The sequence below is a fragment of the Cololabis saira genome, chromosome 22 (genome assembly GCF_033807715.1).
Source record: "Cololabis saira isolate AMF1-May2022 chromosome 22, fColSai1.1, whole genome shotgun sequence".
NCBI classification, from domain to species: domain Eukaryota; kingdom Metazoa; phylum Chordata; class Actinopteri; order Beloniformes; family Belonidae; genus Cololabis; species Cololabis saira.
Genome location: NC_084608.1, coordinates 14,362,677 through 14,379,565, shown reverse-complemented (window position 1 = coordinate 14,379,565; position 16,889 = coordinate 14,362,677). Strand labels below are relative to the sequence as shown.

Below are 16,889 nucleotides of genomic sequence, written 5' to 3'. Positions count from 1 at the left end.
GCGGCCCCGCTGCGGCGGGAGCGCGCATCAGTCTGCACCTGACTCCGGGGGAAACATGTCTCGTCTCGTCGCTCGTCTTCTGCTGGCCGCTTCTCCGCATGCAGCAGTCAGATCTGCGGGGGTGCCGAGCAGGATCCCACCGCTCAGCCGTCCTCTGTTCACCTCTCAAGGTACCGTCAGCAAACTTTCGATTCCTCTGCTGAAACTGCGCTCTTTCTTCGGTTGCGTGGACCTGTCACTGCAAACCCGGACTGCACCTCTTCTATTCCCCGGGTGTTTGAATGTTACACATTTGACTTAATTTACTATTTAATGCCTGTGTTCAAGTGTTAACAACTCTTGGCGGTGGAGTGAGTCGATTAGCAGATGTCAGGCACAATTTTCTTTTCATTAATCTCAATCTAACAGAGAAATCTTTGGGCTTTTTTCAAATGGCATATTATGCTATGATATTAAATTACCTTTCAATGTAAAGTAAAATTAGATTCAAGTCATGTGAGAGATTTCCTCAGTGGTCCCCCAGTCTGTGTTATCTGCAGAAGTGTATGTGTGTTACATTCATAAATGTTAAGGCCATCAACAAATGGTCTTAATGATTTACTAATAGGAAATGTACATTTTCTTGTCATTGTCATGTATCTTTAATATATAATACTGAATACAAACAATCTGCCACTTCTACTTTGTGCAGGCCTGCAATCTCTGACACGTTATAATAAGACTGCAGATTGGCAAAAGAAACTCACTCCAGAACAGTATGTGGTCACCAGAGAGAAAGGAACCGAGGAGGTGAGTCTGATATGTGAAGGAAATTGACAGAGTACAGTTTTCCTTTGTCAGTAAAAAGCTATACGCGTACTATTTTTCAGCGTTACTGACTAACATACATGCTGTACCAGCACGGCACAGTTCCTGATGGACTTTGATCAAGACTGTTGCTGACCTGTGTTAGTTTCAATCCACTCAGATACACGCTTCTCAGGGCAGCTTGTGAAACATCAGTAATAAAGAGAAATGTCCACCTGTAGTAGTTGTAGTTCGCAGAAGTCATTTGAGACCCTGTTATCTTTGACAATCACCCTGCCGTTTCACCTGAGTTCTGCTCCTGATACTATGTTTCCACGTGTGTGTGCTTGTATCCCAGCCTTTTAGTGGGCTCTACCTGAACCATTTTGAAGTAGGGATGTACCACTGCATCTGCTGTGAAGTTCCACTTTTCAGGTAACAGTTTCAATGAAAATGTTAAAGCGATACTTCTTGATTCCAGATTAAACTACAGTTAAAATCATGCAAATCAAATTCTGCCTCAAGGTAGTTGAATGGATTTAATTTCTCTCCTCACCCTGTAGCTCAGAGGCTAAGTATGACTCCGGTACAGGCTGGCCAGCTTTTAAGGAGGCTCATGGGACATGGGAGCGTGATGAAAGTCACGCTTCCATCATCCGTCGTCCTGACAACAGCCTGGGTAGTACTGGGACGGAGGTCATTTGTAAAAATGTGAGTTTAAGCATATTAGAATTAGCATCATGTCTATACTTTTGTGTTTATTTCTTAAAGTTACACACTTTGGATGGCTGATGTGTGTTTGTCCCGCAGTGTGACGCCCACCTTGGCCACGTGTTTGAGGATGGGCCAGACCCCGCAGGTCAGCGGTTCTGCATCAACAGTGCGGCTCTCAAATTTAGACCCAGAGAAAGCGAGGTTCCTGACGAGAACGAGCAGAAGTGATGAACTCCCATCAGCTACGACTTTTTACAACTCGTTTTACTACCTAGCCGGAGCATTTATTTAATTCTCTTGACCTAAACATGCTTTAAAGTGAGAGGCTTTAGCAGCACCCAAGTGTTCTGCTGGTTAAATTTGCTACACTCTGTTAATGAAACCACATGTCCCTTTTTACTCATTGCATTGATGTTTTTACTCATGTTTATTGAGCACAAATGTTTTTCTTTTTTAAGCTAGAATGTAATTTGAAAGATTTTTCATCTTTGTATAAGATATGGACATTTACATTTACTGTATCCATTAATCATAAAGAAAGTCTTAAGCAACACTTTCACGTGTGACTTACTTTTTGCCTAAATTATGTGAAAACAAATTATATATATTTGTATATCATATACATATAATTGGTATATCATATACATAAAACGTTGTTAAACAATCTTGCAAACGCGGCTGATAATTTTCTCATTAAATGCAAATTTTGTTGATGGCAATTTGGAGTTGATGAGCAGTTATTGCTGAAGTTATTGGCATGTTGTTTAGAAACGCTCATCGGAGCACTTCAGAGAGGTCTGATGTTTGCCAGTAAACCACATTAATGTTTAACTGAACAGTCCATCCTCTGATTCACAGTGTTTGTCTCTGCCCTCTTTCTGCATATCTGGAGGTTGACTAGAGCAGATAACAAACAGCAGACAGCAGATAGACACAGAGGTGGACAAAAAACCCAAAGAAAAGAATGAAGAATTAATAAAAAAAAAAAGAAATTAAGGGAAGCAGAATAATCTGACAGGAAGACAGATTCCATATTTTTACCAGCGTTGGGATGACTGGAGCAGGTGGTCGTGTGCTGGCAGTGGTGGTGCTGATGTGTGCGTGTCTCTTGGCTCCCTCTGAGGCCGCAGGGGGGGCAGTGAGTCGACCAAGACCTCAAAGACGACCTCCTAAAAAGCCAAAGGTCAACCCCATTGACCTGACCCCTCCTTCTCAGAATATAGACATACAACAGGTAAGAAACTGGAGTTTCCAGAAAAATTGGGAACATGGTGTACAGCTTACATTTAAAGAATACAATTTATGCATCATTTAAACTTCATATTCAGTTGAAAACATATCAAACATAAATGTTGGCACTAAGAATGTCATATTTATTCGTTCAGGTGGATTAGATTGATCATTCACTTTTGTGTTGCTCATTTACAAACTTTTAAGAGCAGAAGGACCTGATTCCTTAAGTTTTGGAAGTGAAACGTTTTTTTTCTGCATGCTTGATACGGGACTTTTGTTTTAAATAATTCCTTCAGTGTTTTAAGGGTGACATGGCTGCACTGCTGGGGAGTCAGTGTAGCACCTAAACTCTTTTACCTTGGAACCATGCTTTCGTAATATTCACCTTTGGCAACCACTTCCACACCGTCAAAGACAATTGATTTTTAAACATTATACAAATGATACATTAAAAGGCCCTTCTTTGAAGCCCAGAGAATGCTGCATCTCATCACTTTACCATGTCACCTCAGACAATCTCTAATAAGTTCATGCCCCCATGAGATGGCAGTGTTTGAATATTTTTTCTTTGCATGGTTTGCCTGATCATGGTTGTTATAATAATAGTTTTCACCGTTTTCTTGCGTATACAGAGATTTTTCCAGATTTTTAAACTCTCTTTAATAAACATTGATCAATAGATGATGAACTCATCAAACCAACAACTTTAGTTGATGTATTCTCACGTGTAAGAGTCAGGGGTTCAGTTGTGGCGAGGCTTCAGATTGCAACTGTTGCCTTGCAATAGAGTTGTTAGTTTCACATTTCATGTTACTTTTCTTTTAATGTCAAGTAAACTTTGCACTCTCTTCCCACCTTTCTTTATTTCAAAAACATGGTTGTACTATATGTAAGTTTATTTGAAATTCAAGTCATCTTTGACCATTTTACTTGATTGCAAAGTAACTGATAATACTGGTAAAAGGAAGCATGAAAAGTGTGAGCTTCACTGCAGCAAACAGTTCAAAGTGCTGTTACCTGAACTTTGCACACGGTCCCTGATTGCGTCTCTCACTTTTTGTACCACAATCTCTCAAAATCACTCACGAATGGATTTAAAGACAAGTCATTGCAAAACATGGCACAAGTGAATAACCTAAATAAACACAACAAAACAGCAAACGGTTCTTTTTTTGCTTAAAGAAGTAAACACTTTACCCACTGACCCTTGACAGCATTACTGCTTTTAACTTTGAACACTTGAGTTTAATTTTTTTTAAACTTGAGCATCTCTATTGAAATGTTGTGATGAGGTAATACAGGGATTTTTCAGTGGTGGAGTGATTGATCGTGAACAAATAAGAGATGTGTGTGTTTTGTTTGTATAGTTGAGTGATGCTACAGAGTTAACATTCATTTAGACGTGCCTTAGTGGGATGGAGCAAATCCTAGTTAGAGGGGGTTATGGGATTAGGATGCTTGAAGTCTTAAACATCTCTCTCTGACTCACTTTTAATAATCCTCGGGATAATAATAATATACTGTACTTGAAACTGCTGTGTACTTTGTAAAAATACACATCGCTCTCCCTTCGGACCACTCTGAGTTCGTCTTAGCTCGTTCACTTGGAACTAAAATGTGCTAAGCCCCAGGTTGAAATAGTGAAGGAATAGAGCAGCAAGGCAAATCAGGACAACAAGCCTTGAATATTAACCAGCGGAAAGAGGCCTGTCACATATCACACACTGCCTGAGACCATCAGCCCCTGCTGATGGGTTTGAGGACCATCGTCTCCACTAGCAACCCACCAATCTCAAGCTGTAGCATTGATGTGGGCAGATGAGCAGCATCGAGGGGAGAGATGAATGGCTGGTGCCCTTGTGAACCTGAAATTCAACACATTCAAGGTGCAAGCTCCAATGTTTTTCTGTCTGGCGAGCTCTGCAGACGTCTGCATAACCATCCCTATCACGCTCATACATCACAATGCACATTATTACTGCTGTCTGTTTGTAGCGCCCCTCATACTTGCAGTTATGAGGATGCAGTTCTCATAAAAACTCATTGTGATTGTGTTATGTTTTTCCTGCTCACCTACTTATTAATGATATTTGACTTATGTGTTGCAGATGACAGGAACATGGTACCTCCTTAACGTTGGGTCCAAATGCTCTTTCCTGATAAATCATGGCACCAAGGTGGAGCCGACCGTCATGACGCTCACGCGCCCTGCTGCCTCCGACCAAACGCTCTCTGTTAGCACCAAAACTCGACAGTGAGTACTGAAGGTTAGGTAAGGTGAGGTTTCTTCAGTGTGTCGGTTTGTCAGCAGAGGGAGCAAATCTGACACATTCGGCGCTTCAGCAACACGTGGCTGACTTTGTGTATTCTGAAAACAGGAAAGAGAGACAGAACAGTCAAATCCAGCAGCTTTCTCTTCGTCATTTCTTAAAGTCTTCGGTCGAACTGACCTGGCATTTGCAGAGACACTGTTCAAGTTTGAAAACATATGGGTTTGATCTCAGGACTTTAGATTCTTTTCAGCCCAGAATAAAAAGAGCTTTATGTGTTATTTCCTCATGAAACATTAAAAAAAAAACCTCAACCTTCTTTCCTTCCTCAGTAACCATCAGTGTTGGGAGATATTGCAAGTGTACCATCTCACATCAACCCCGGGAAAATTAATACTTAAAGGTCAGCTTGTCTCTTTGAGCCTCCTGTTACATAAGGCTGCATAGATACTGAAGCTTTGCACACTTGGGTCTTTGTGTTGTTTTGTTTTTTTTTTCCACCAGGAGCCCGTCCTGAACTGAACACTGAAATAGTGATCGGGGACACGGACTACACCTCCTACGCTGTCCTTTACTACCAGAAAAAGGGCAAGATGTCAGTGAAACTCTATAGTAGGTTCCACAGCCTTGTGTTTTACTTTATACCTGATCTGTGTGCCATTTGGTGTTGTGTAATTTAGGCTCACAGTAAGTTTTTCTTTTTTTTTTTATGCACACAGGCAGGACCGTGGACGATCTCTCCGAGCCAATGCTAGCCAAGTTTGAGCAGCTTGCTGAAAAACATGGCTTTGGGCTGGCCCACCTCTTCCCCTTCCCAACCTACAGTGGGTTTAAAGAAAAAGCAAAACAGAAAACCTGTGCAGAATTTCAAAACATCACTTTTTTGTAACTGTTTAGGCTTCGACAACCTTATAAAACCCTTCACACACACAATCTGTCATTTTACCACGTAGTAATACGGCTCTCTGTGTATATTTTTCTGCATCTTCAAGGTCATTGTGGTACAGTGGACCAGGATCATATAATCGGTAAGCTCAATGTGCTTTTCAACAAAATCTCATCTCCTAAACCATCTAATCACGAGCAGCTTTGTTCAACTTGAAGAAACATTCATACAAGTGTGAAGGAAAAAAGGTCTGACAAACTGACAAACATCCCTTAGATTCATGCATGTAATCAGAACATATCTAAGGGTTGTTAATTAATCGATGGGTAGGATTTACATGTGCAATTTTCTGACTGACTGTTTGAAAACAACAAAGAGTGATAAGATTGGAGTCAGCGTCAGTGGGGAGGAGATTGTCTCCAGCATTGATTAGGTCATGACGGTACTCACATGAGGGATCACACCAAAGTAAATCAATAAAAAGATAAAGACGAAGAATGTGTCTTACTCATAAACAGATTGCGTGCAGTATTTCAGTGCGTTTCCTGGAGAATATTAGTTATTTTCATCTCTTATATTATAAGTATTACACACATTCCATGCCCTTTCTAGATATTTACGTTCAATTTAGCTGCTGAACTGGTCAGTTTCAAAGCACTGACTTATGAGGATGTGAATAGGATTTTGATCGGTCTTTCTCATCTAAAAAGTTAGAGATAAAAGAGCCTTGCTTCAAGAAAGTTACAAGACTATTTTGCTTACCGGTATTTTAAGAATTCTAATAAAGAAATGTTTCTTGCCTCACTGGCAGACATATTTTTGCTTAAAATAAGACAATTTTGACTAGATTTAGAAATATTTCTTATTTCTAGCAGGGCTGTTTTTGCAGTAGTGATCACACAAGCAGGTTTTAATAACACTTACCTGATCTTACAAGTCCTAACTTTCCATCATATGTTCCTGTAAGCTGCTGGTTTTCTTTTATGATATTAAAAGCTTGTTACCTGGAAACCCCTTCACCTGCTGAAATGTCCCAAAGGTCTTCTTCAGTCAAGCTGGGTTTTGAATTTTTCTTGAACTTTTCTTGCAGCAGGTTTTAATGACACTCACCTGATCTTACAGGCCTCAACTTGACATCCTCTATTCCAGTTAACTGTTCTATTAATTAAAAACCGGAGGAACAGTCACCTTCACTGACTTTAACACTGCTCAGAGACTTTTACCTTTCCAAAACCAAAATGATGCACTCATGTTTTTTAAATATATCTATAAATATCCATATGTATATTTATATTTCTTTGACTTCAGGCCACACGGACTCATTTATACAGATGCACAAAAAGAAACTTTACTCAATGTTTTCATGCCCTTTTTTTCACACGAAGGGCGGGGCTTGCCAGACGCTCTTCACGTTTGCTCCTGCACGCTATGCATGTGTTCAAGCAAACTTATGAAACAATTCTTGAAGCTTTGTCAACAACACATTATCTAACTGTGAGCGCCAGCTGCAAACCTCTGCACGGCTCCCGTGTAATTTTCTGTTTCCCTCCTGGTACCACAGACTGCGTCCCCACATGCTGAGGAGATAGAGCTCCGACGTCCATCCAAGAAAGATGATGCTTTAAAATGCTACTAGCAGATAAATAAAATGAGATGAATTGAAGTCATATGTTGTGAGTTTTGTTTTTTATCTAATGTTTTATCAATTTTTGCTATTATTATTATTATTATTGTTATTATTATTTCTTTATTTTTTTAAATTACAGGGTGACTGCAATTGAGCCTCTGATGTGTGTGTGTAGAGATAAAAAGGTGTATAGATGAAGCCCTCAAAGGGTTCAGAGAATTAAGTCATAAAATGTGTTTACCAAATGTGCTTAACCGTCATTCCTCATGCACCCCCTGCACATCTGGATGCGTGTTATGTAACCGCTGTACTGCACGTCAGTGCCTGTCTGGTCTCCATACAAAGGGAGCTCTGATTCAGCACATTTCAGTAAAATAAGACTTCACAGTGAATCTGCGTTTACGTGCAGATTCTGGAAGTTCACCGGATCAGTGATGGTTTGAGCTACATTGTCTTCAGATAAAATAAAGATTAATGCAACTGTTCATGTGAAATGATAAAATATTAATTCAACTCTCCCTGGAGTCCCAGCTGTGACAAAACCGAGAAAAGTGATATGCAACACCATTAGAATCCTCATGTTTCAAAGCTTTTAACACTCAAAGTGAAAAGTGAAAAAAAAGGTCAAATCACTCGAGAAATCACTGGCAAAGGTCTGCAGGATAAATGGTGAAGCTCTGAGCTCCTGGCAGAGCAAAATTAGCTTCAAATTGGATCCTTATGTGGAGGCTGTTGTCTTATTCATGTGGAGTTTATCAGCCTCCAGAGTTTGTGTTTTTCTCCAGGGGACAAAAACATTTGGCATATTTTGTGGAGACTTTTGCACGCTCCTGCACCAAACCGATGCCCTGATGGGTCAGTCGCCCTTGAGTTTCTGTGGCGAGGGTGGATCAGAGAGGTGGGGCGTTAAAGGAGCTGCATTCTTCTCTCCCCATCTCTCCCTTCTCCCGCACGTGCTGGTTGTGTAACAGCTGTGATTTGTATTCAATTGGGAAAGATCCAACTGCTTTTGTAATAAGAAGGCCAGCACCGGTAGGTCGGTAGGTGGGAGGAGACAAATCAGGAGGAGGCTGCTGCTAACTATAAGAAGCCTGTGCTGGCTGCACCTCCTCACTTCGCCTTGACGCTGCTGATCTTTCCCTGCACGACAAGCTCGGAACAAAGGACACCATGAGGAACGCAGCGCTGAGGATGCTGGCCGCCCTGACCTGCGTGCTGGCCGCATGTGCGGAAGTCATGCCTGTAAAAGACTTCAACCTGGAGAAAGTAAGAACGAGAGAACTGTTTTGACATGAGACTCCTTCCAAAAGACAATGTCAAGTTTTGGAAAGAGTTATTAGTGTCTGTACTTCCATCCAGCAGTGCAATGAACAAATGTCACTTTAAGAAAATGGAAAATGAGAGTGAAGTTGTGCATGTGCTTTCTAGGTTATGTCTGAAGGGACTTTGATTAAGTTGTCATCTTCTGATTGTGTTTCAGATGGCAGGCAAATGGTACATGGTTGGATTTGCTTCCAACGCTGTGTGGTTTGTGAACCACAAAGACTCCATGAAGATGGGAACTGCCGTGTTGGTTCCAACTGAAGGTGGAGACCTGGACTTGTCTTATTCCAACCTCAAGTAAGCAACTCATGTGCACTGTGATACATGTATAACTCCTGATACCCTGCGATGGAAAACCCACCTCTGGTTACAGCAGATAAACGTGCCTCTCCTGTGTTTGTGTGTAGTGGTGATGGTTCCTGCTGGAGGATGACCCACCTGGCTAAGAAAACCGAAACCCCTGGACGCTTCACCTTCCGCAGCCAGGGTGAGCTGAGGTCAGAGCAGAGCGCAGAGACGTAACCCCGGCTGTCTAACCTGATGCAGCTCTCTCCTCTCCCCCCAGTTTGGAACAACGACAACGACATGCGCATCGTTGATGTAGTGTACAACGACTACGCCCTGGTGCACACCATCAAAACCAAGGACGGCAACTCAGAGGTCCTCAACAAGCTGTACAGTAAGTCCGGCCTGTTTGAGCCTTTTGCATCTCTAATAAGGATTTGCTGGAGGATACAAAAAAAAAAACCCATGTTGTGCTTGCAGGGCGCTCCCCCGAAACCAGTGCGGTCCTGCAGGAGAAGTTCACGCAGTTCTCCCTGGGCACCGGCATCCTCGCAGAAAACATCGCCATGCTCCCAAAGAACCGTGCGTTTTCACCACTCTGACGTCATAAAAAAGGTATTGTGGTGCCTAGAACCTTTGTTCATTGGTGTTGTTGTTTGCGTTTTTCACAGCTGAGTGCCCCGAGGCCTGAAGGCCCTGAACCCGCCAACCCCAACCCCGCATCACCCCACGATCCTCATGTCTGCTGCGTCACCAAGCCCCACCTCGGACAATAATACAACCAAAGTCAGCAACGCTGCATGCAAAGCACACCTAGTTCAGACTTTATTCTCTTTAACTTGCATATTAACAGTTGCATTAGAGAAAACAATAACAATAAAAGGTTGACAGTGAGTCAAATGGGAAAGAGCACATGACTGTGACTGTGTTTTGTAACTGCTGAATTCTTTTGTAGTGTTTTTTTCTTTTATTAAAATGAAATAAAAGCCAATAAAAAATTTAAAACAACGCTTTTGAGTGCAGAGTATTTGCATTTCTCAGAATTGTATACGTCTGTAGGCCTGAGGTCATACTAATATTGTAACACACTGCCCTCTAGCGGCCAGCGGTGTAACAGCATGCTCCACACATTTCTGTAGTTGTATGGAGGTGTAGTGATCAATAGCGATTATACTCTTATATGGTAATACACAAGTACTTAACGGGGAAACACATTTGAATATACGTTATATAAAAAAATAAATAAATCATGAGAAATCCTGGAAAAATCTAACTCAGGGCTTCTCGTAGAAATAAAGACATCAACTCAAATGTAGAAGCAGACAAGGAAACGGCATTGGAAACGGTATAATTAATAAATGATAAAATGATAAAACCATTTATTTTCTTTTTATTTCACATTACTGCTTTTATTTTTATGAGTACATGATCTTTTTTTGTATCGTCTCATTTCTTGGTGCATCATTACTTAAAAAAAAAAAAAAAGTTTTGTTCATTTGCTTTGAGTCAATTTTAGACGTTTTTACCGTTTTGATTGAGGCGATCACCAGTCATTTTCCTGCTTGTCCCTTACTGTTGCATGCTTCATATGTTTCCTTAATGTGGTCCATGAGTGGAAACATCCTAATATATTTTCAGGAGGACGTATAATTGTGTTGAAATCACATTTAAACTGGTTTTTGACGCTGGTTTGTCTTTATAATGTCCGATTACAGATGCAACTTATGTCCACAAGAGGGCAGCATCTCCACCTTCAATACGAGACAAACCACATTTTTTACTTAAAAAATATAATATAACTAGAAACAAACACAAAGATAATCAAGTATTGCTTATTTTTTAGGGTTAAACAAATTAAACTAAGGCTGGTGCTAAATGAAGTCATTGTAACAAACCCCACTGGATAAATCTGTATTGGTGATGAATTCACATTGAATGCTGATTTTTCTCTTCACCTTTTCAGACCCTCTCTTTCTTGCTTTTCTTTCCTTCCCTTCTTATATATCTTTTTAAACTCAATTTCATAAAACAGGGCTCATTAATTCAGGTTAGAAGGTGGTGTGACACCGAGTGGAAGTGTATCTGCATTTGAACATGCTCTTCATAAAACTGATGCATTCAAGAAGACGGATTTACTGATCAAACACTTTTTTATTGAACTCAGTAGCACTGAAAGCAAAACATATGGGTTATGGTTTAGTCTGTCAGTGCCGACACTTCATTCGTCATGTTCATGCCACATTTCACGAGTGTGTGCATGTCTATATGGAGAATGAGTATTTTAATCAAGAAAAAAAAGGAAAAGGGAAATAGAGTTGCTCAATATGACACGAGAACAGAGAAAGCTTTCTTTGAGGCCTCAGTAGAAGGCAGGCTGAACTCATCAGCTGTCCTCCGATAGTGATCCATGGTTAACACTCAACCCTGAGGTGACGATGATCACGGTGATGCACCAAACCCGCCCACGCCAGAGATGGAGTTGTTTGACCAAGCAGACGTACAAAAAGAAAATACAAATTCACAAAGAAAATAACGTTATTGTTAACAGTTTTCAGTTGCGACACAGGTAACAGGTAAACATAACTCGCGTGAAAAACATGGTTCAAAATTGCCGCTGCAGAGCCACCGTCACCTCATTCTGAGCATGTGGCTCTTGCAACTGAACAAGAGACGGTGCTTCACGTGTGTCTCACAGGGCAGCTGCTAACTTCTCCAGATGGGAGGAGTTTCTGGTCATTTATTTATTTTATTCCAAGTCAAGGTTTTATGGGGATTCATCGGAAACTGAACAGCACCATTGAGAGCAGGAGTCGGAGGACACCTGGAGAGATTTCACGCAGCAGCCGCCCAGTTTTGGTGACGGGTTTGAGTTAAGTAGAGTGAGGCAAGGCGACATGGCTCAACACCTTGAAGGCACAGCGGGATTGTAAGCCAATCATCATCTCAGCTCGCTGCAGGTGTTTCTCTGATATTTTTTTTTTCCCTTGCTGCTTTTTGAGACATTTGATCTCCTCTGTATGAGCCCCAGCTGCCTCCTCTGGCACTTGTTTCATCCTGGAATTGGCCAACACACACTGATGCATGCTTTGCAAAATGTTAGTCTAAGATGCAAAATAATGATGATAAAAAAAATGCATAAAACTCTGAAACTCAAAGCCAAACATTAAATGCAAAAATCGGTTTTAAGACTTAAGTGTTTGGCAAAGAAACAAATGTTTGAATGCTTTTCTCTGTTTCACCCACTCTAAATTCAAAGAAAGCTGCCGTGAGGATGAACTAAACCAACCATGTGTCTGATTTCCCATCATTCTTTGAGAAATCCCTCTCTGCCCTGCTGCAGGGAGGAACATCTCATACAATCGAATGTCATGAGATTTAAACATAAAACTCTGTATTTCACACACACATTTATAATATCATGAACATATATCACTGTAATATAGATATGACGTTTCTCATCGATGTTTAGACTTTAAATAAATCTTTTGAAGACAAAGTAACATAAAATATTGTATTTACAAAGAAATGTTTGGCATCCATAGTCACCTCTATGCTACCACTATAGAAGTGGTGTATCAGATGATGAACATGTGTTGACAGACTGGTGCAAAGAAAGAAAGAAAGAAAAAAAGGGTTTGGCATGTTGATTTGGTCATTTTTGATATAAGATTTTTGTTAAAATATAAAATCAAAATGCAACAGGGACTGGCGATACATTTTTGCTATTACACCACCCAGTAATTATTTGTCATTTACAGTATTCAAAGGACTCCCAAAAACTCCCAAGCACAATACAAAGAAGGACAAGCTTGTTAGTATGTACACATAAAGTCTCTTACAATTGTGCTCCACCGAATAAGTGTCCCTCTCTTCTTTTTCTAATACTCTAGATATATATGTATAAAAAAAAGAAAGAAACAAACAAAACAAAGCAAAAAATATCTCTGTACACGTGTTTCTTTCCCACATCTCGCCTTTTCTGGGAGTTTGTTGTCCTACTGAATAGCCAATCTTCCATCTCTCCAGTGTTTGGTCTCTTGATTAAACAACTGATGGTCTCACAAACTCCTCTGCGTCTGAGTTCCATCATTAGTCGTTAGATGAACCACTCCTTCTTTGACTCGTCGATGGTCTCTGGGTTGTCGGTGCCGATGATGGCCGTGTCCGCCGACTCCGTGGCAGACTCCCCGCTGCCTTTGGCCTCGTTGGTGTGGTAGGTGCCTTTGTGACGGAACATGTAGCGGATCAGGAACACCAGCGTGCACAAGATGGTGAAGATCACCACCGCGATGATACCTGCAGCAGAAACACACGTCACGTCATGCCTGAGCATCTTCCAGTCCGACATCTATCTCTATGTAGCTCCTACCCTGAGGACCACAAGCCCTCAACCATCTACTCCTAGAGAACATCTGGAGTCCAGATACTGGGCCTAGTTGGTGCTGGACAATAACCAAGACCAAGCAGTTCATCATAGAATAGAGGAGTAAAAAGATGTACACTCCTGTACATCAACAGGGACTGTGATCAGAGGGCGCCTGCAAACGACACGACCTGACCTGGACACCAGGCATCACAGAACGTTAAGTAAGCCCTGAGAATACTCGGGAGGAACCAACCCACACAAAAGCTGCTTGGATCCGTCTCTTGCCGGTCCATAAGAAGCTTATCAATGTGCTCCGTGTTCGTGCTCCAGAGGGTTGTTGCTACAGCTGGGAAGATCACAGGCTGTTCTCCTCTGCCCCTGGAAGAGCTGCGTAGTTTCCACCGCCTCAAAAGATCCCACGCACTCTAAAGGATCATCTTATTCACTTCCTGTTTTAACTGCTTCCCTTCAGCAGATGTTCAGGGCAATGCAAGTACTTTTTTTTATAAGAAGTAGTAATTTGTTTTTTGAGAAACTCTGTTATACATAAAGGATGTTATACCTCTTTATGATTCTTTGCACGGAAAGGATCGTATCTTAATTTCGTTGTAGGTGTTGCATGACAAGAAGTATGTGTTTTGGTGGCAACAGCAGTCTGCAAGGCTGCTTTATAGTGCAAAAGAGACTATAATGATAGGAAAAACTTAGACATAATTTAAAGTTTTTTAGTCGCTATCCCCTCCTTGTCTTTATCTGGCATCAATAGTCAGGTGGAGAGCATCATGAGTCATGTTTCATGTTGAAGTCCCTGGCAGCCCAAACCAACAACAAACATTTTGATACCGGCAGCTAAGGTTTCGTGTTAATCATGTTAATGTAAAGTGATGATGGCATTTAGTACCTCCGATGATGGCCGAGTCCCTGTTGACTCCATCAGGGATGACTCTTTCCTCGTTGAAGGGGAACTCTGCATCTGAGGAACAGACAGAAAGACAAGAGGACTCATGAAGCGACCACAACAGGGTAAGAAATGCAATGTATTTGATGCTGAGTGCATCTCAAGGTCAGTAAAGTATAAACATGTCAAACATCAGGCGCAGATTAAGAGATTTGGGTCTATTCTTAGTGGTAAAATAAAAAAATCACAAGGAACAATTTCATACATAGTTTGTGGTGATAACGATGACATTTTGCCTCGGAGAAGAAACAGGAAGCCACACGGTTCACTGATGAAAGTGGGCAAACAGTTCTTGGTTTCCTCTGTACTCACTCGAGATGGTAAGCTGCAATAAAACACATCACTACTAACTCTCTTCTATCTTTCCCAAAGCGTCGGAGGTAAAGGGTTAACATCTCCTGCTTCTTTATATCCTTCACAAATCATCGACTAATCTCTGTGCTTGAGCAGCCCTGCAGGATGAATGCGTGGAGAGAAATAAGGGACAGAGGAGTGGAAAGGCTGGCGACTCTCAAACTAAAGAAGTTTAAGCATAGCTGAAAGCACCGAATGTTGCCAGCCAGACAGTCTGTGGTGCCAGCCACATGCGCTTCGTTCACAAGACACAGAAAGGATATGAAATATTGAAAGCGATGAAATGGATCATCTTAAGAAAAAAAAAAGGCATGTTGAATTCGCTGGCAGCAAAAAGTCTCAAAAATGTTGGAGCAGGGCAATGTTTCTGGCCGTCTAGGACCCCCTCTTCCTTTAACAACACTACATGCTGTACGTCTGGCAACTAGTGGCTGGAGTTTTGAAGAAGAATGTCGTCACATGCTTGTCTGGAATAACATCTGAACTGTCTCCTTTGTTGTACCTTTTGTGTCATGATGTGCCAAATGTTTTCAGCTGGTGAAAGGTCTGGACTGTAGGCAGCCCAGTTTAGTCGTCTGGCTCAAAGATACAAGAGCCTCCCTGAAAGTAACATGGGGTTGTATGGATCTGGAAGACGCCTGCTCCATAGGCACCAATGCACACTCATGAAGGCGTCTGAAGTGAGCACTGATAAGAAGAATTCACTGTTCCGCCAAACATTTTCATTGGCCCAGAAAAAGATGGTGAAACATCCGGGTTGCTTACCGCTTACTGCATGGCTACTTCCTTGCACAGTAGAGCACTAAGCTGCTTTTGTGGATGGCAGGGGGAACTGTGTTTTGATTTCCAGAGGTGTTCCTGACCCCATGCATGGATTTTCATTAGGAAATCACATCAGGTTTTGATGCACCTGAGGGCCTAAAGATCGTGGGCATCAAATCTTAATTTGTTCTTTGCATTCTGTTTTTATTCAGATTTATTCAGTGTCCTGACATTTTGGGAATTTGTATTTTCATCCTTTAAATTGATAGTCATATATATATTACTTCCACATTTCTTCCTGGACACCCGGGCCTAACAATGACCTTACACACGAGTCACGCGATCCCCCAAACCTATTGTGGACAATCAAAATCACTTAAAACTTGAATTTGTTCCAACAACAGGCTTCTAATAAAATGGATGTGTGCAGTATATACGATATATACGAGGAAGAAAGAGGGCCTGATGTGACCACGTTGAGGCTGATTGGTGCTGTGCTGACCTGTGTTGTCCAGATGCCAGGGATCCGTTGCTGCAGACATTGGTGGGATGGTGAGAGGTGATGCCCCACAGTTGGACTCCACCAGATTGCCCTGGTAAGACGCAGGTGAGGCGGCTGCAGGCTGTTTGTCGGGTTGAGCAGCTGCCGGCGCGGCCTGAGCCCGTGTAGACGTTCGCAGGGCGGACTTGAGCGCAGCGATTCCGTTGAACTGCACCCGTGACAGACAGCCGACGAATCCGGGGGTGTTGTAACGCTCGATGAGGACCGGGTCTATGTGACCAGTTTCTGAAGAGAATTGGAGAGAAGCTTGTTAGACTGTATTTAGGGATTAGTTGTGTTACCCTTTAGTGAAACTGTTGTGGACCCATTTCCATCAATACTACAGAAAAATAGAGAAAAAAAACAGTTAAAGATAAATTATGCATGTATTTTGGTGCTTGCTTAGCATCCACTGAAAGAAACCTTCATGACAGTATGAGCTCAGGTTTAAAACATACACAGATGTTTAAAGAAGATATGACTTAAACTGCATTAGGCAAACAAACAAGTAAAAGGGCCCTCAGCACGAGTAACCCTCTTGAAGCACACGCCTCCAGACACACTCCTTAAAGTACTCGAGTCCTCTCCATGAACTCTGGTCGCGTGTGCACAACAAGGTTTCCATTTTTACATTTCAGGCTGCTCTCCTGCAGCACACTCTTTTCAAAGCTGTTTGGACAATCCTGCAAAGCAATATAAACAGGGGAGAGACACGGGCGTGCTCCCTGTGTGTTTGTTCATGCATTTGCTTATTTAATGAATCCGGTTATCTTGGATGATAGGA

General features: G+C 41.7%; 4 protein-coding genes across 6 annotated transcripts in view; 3 read left to right on the top strand and 1 right to left on the bottom strand.

The window, feature by feature from the left end:
- Positions 1-6: 6 nt before the first annotated feature.
- On the top strand, positions 7-2,053 carry msrb2 (methionine sulfoxide reductase B2). Its single transcript, XM_061713397.1, has 5 exons — positions 7-170; positions 692-789; positions 1,145-1,221; positions 1,350-1,497; positions 1,597-2,053. The coding sequence occupies exons 1-5, from the start codon at positions 56-58 to the stop codon at positions 1,726-1,728; spliced, it is 570 nt and encodes a 189-aa protein (XP_061569381.1). The 5' UTR covers positions 7-55; the 3' UTR covers positions 1,729-2,053.
- Positions 2,054-2,398: 345 nt separating this feature from the next.
- On the top strand, positions 2,399-7,573 carry c8g (complement component 8, gamma polypeptide). 2 transcript variants are annotated; one of them, XM_061713902.1, is made up of 7 exons: positions 2,399-2,734; positions 4,842-4,987; positions 5,336-5,406; positions 5,508-5,615; positions 5,723-5,827; positions 5,996-6,031; positions 7,451-7,573. In XM_061713902.1, the coding sequence occupies exons 1-7, from the start codon at positions 2,552-2,554 to the stop codon at positions 7,468-7,470; spliced, it is 669 nt and encodes a 222-aa protein (XP_061569886.1). In that variant the 5' UTR covers positions 2,399-2,551; the 3' UTR covers positions 7,471-7,573. The 2 variants fall into 2 exon arrangements, with proteins under 2 accessions (XP_061569886.1, XP_061569887.1); XM_061713903.1 differs by lacking the exons at positions 5,996-6,031; positions 7,451-7,573 and having other exon boundaries at positions 5,508-5,598.
- A 1,034-nt stretch (positions 7,574-8,607) lies between these two features.
- On the top strand, positions 8,608-10,132 carry ptgdsb.1 (prostaglandin D2 synthase b, tandem duplicate 1). Its single transcript, XM_061713904.1, has 6 exons — positions 8,608-8,782; positions 8,997-9,136; positions 9,247-9,326; positions 9,405-9,518; positions 9,605-9,706; positions 9,796-10,132. Exons 1-6 carry the CDS (start codon positions 8,687-8,689, stop codon positions 9,813-9,815), a joined length of 552 nt encoding a protein of 183 aa, XP_061569888.1. The 5' UTR covers positions 8,608-8,686; the 3' UTR covers positions 9,816-10,132.
- Positions 10,133-10,574: 442 nt separating this feature from the next.
- Positions 10,575-16,889, bottom strand: part of cntnap2a (contactin associated protein 2a) — a 412,736-nt gene continuing 406,421 nt past the window's right edge. The window contains exons 25-27 of one of the 2 annotated variants that reach the window (XM_061713895.1): positions 16,067-16,351; positions 14,392-14,463; positions 10,575-13,420 (exon numbers count right to left, since the gene is read on the bottom strand). In XM_061713895.1, coding sequence (XP_061569879.1) covers positions 13,221-13,420; positions 14,392-14,463; positions 16,067-16,351 — 557 coding nt within the window. In that variant the 3' untranslated portion in view covers positions 10,575-13,220. The remainder of the gene's footprint in view (positions 13,421-14,391; positions 14,464-16,066; positions 16,352-16,889) is intronic. The other variant, XM_061713896.1, reaches the window with a different exon arrangement.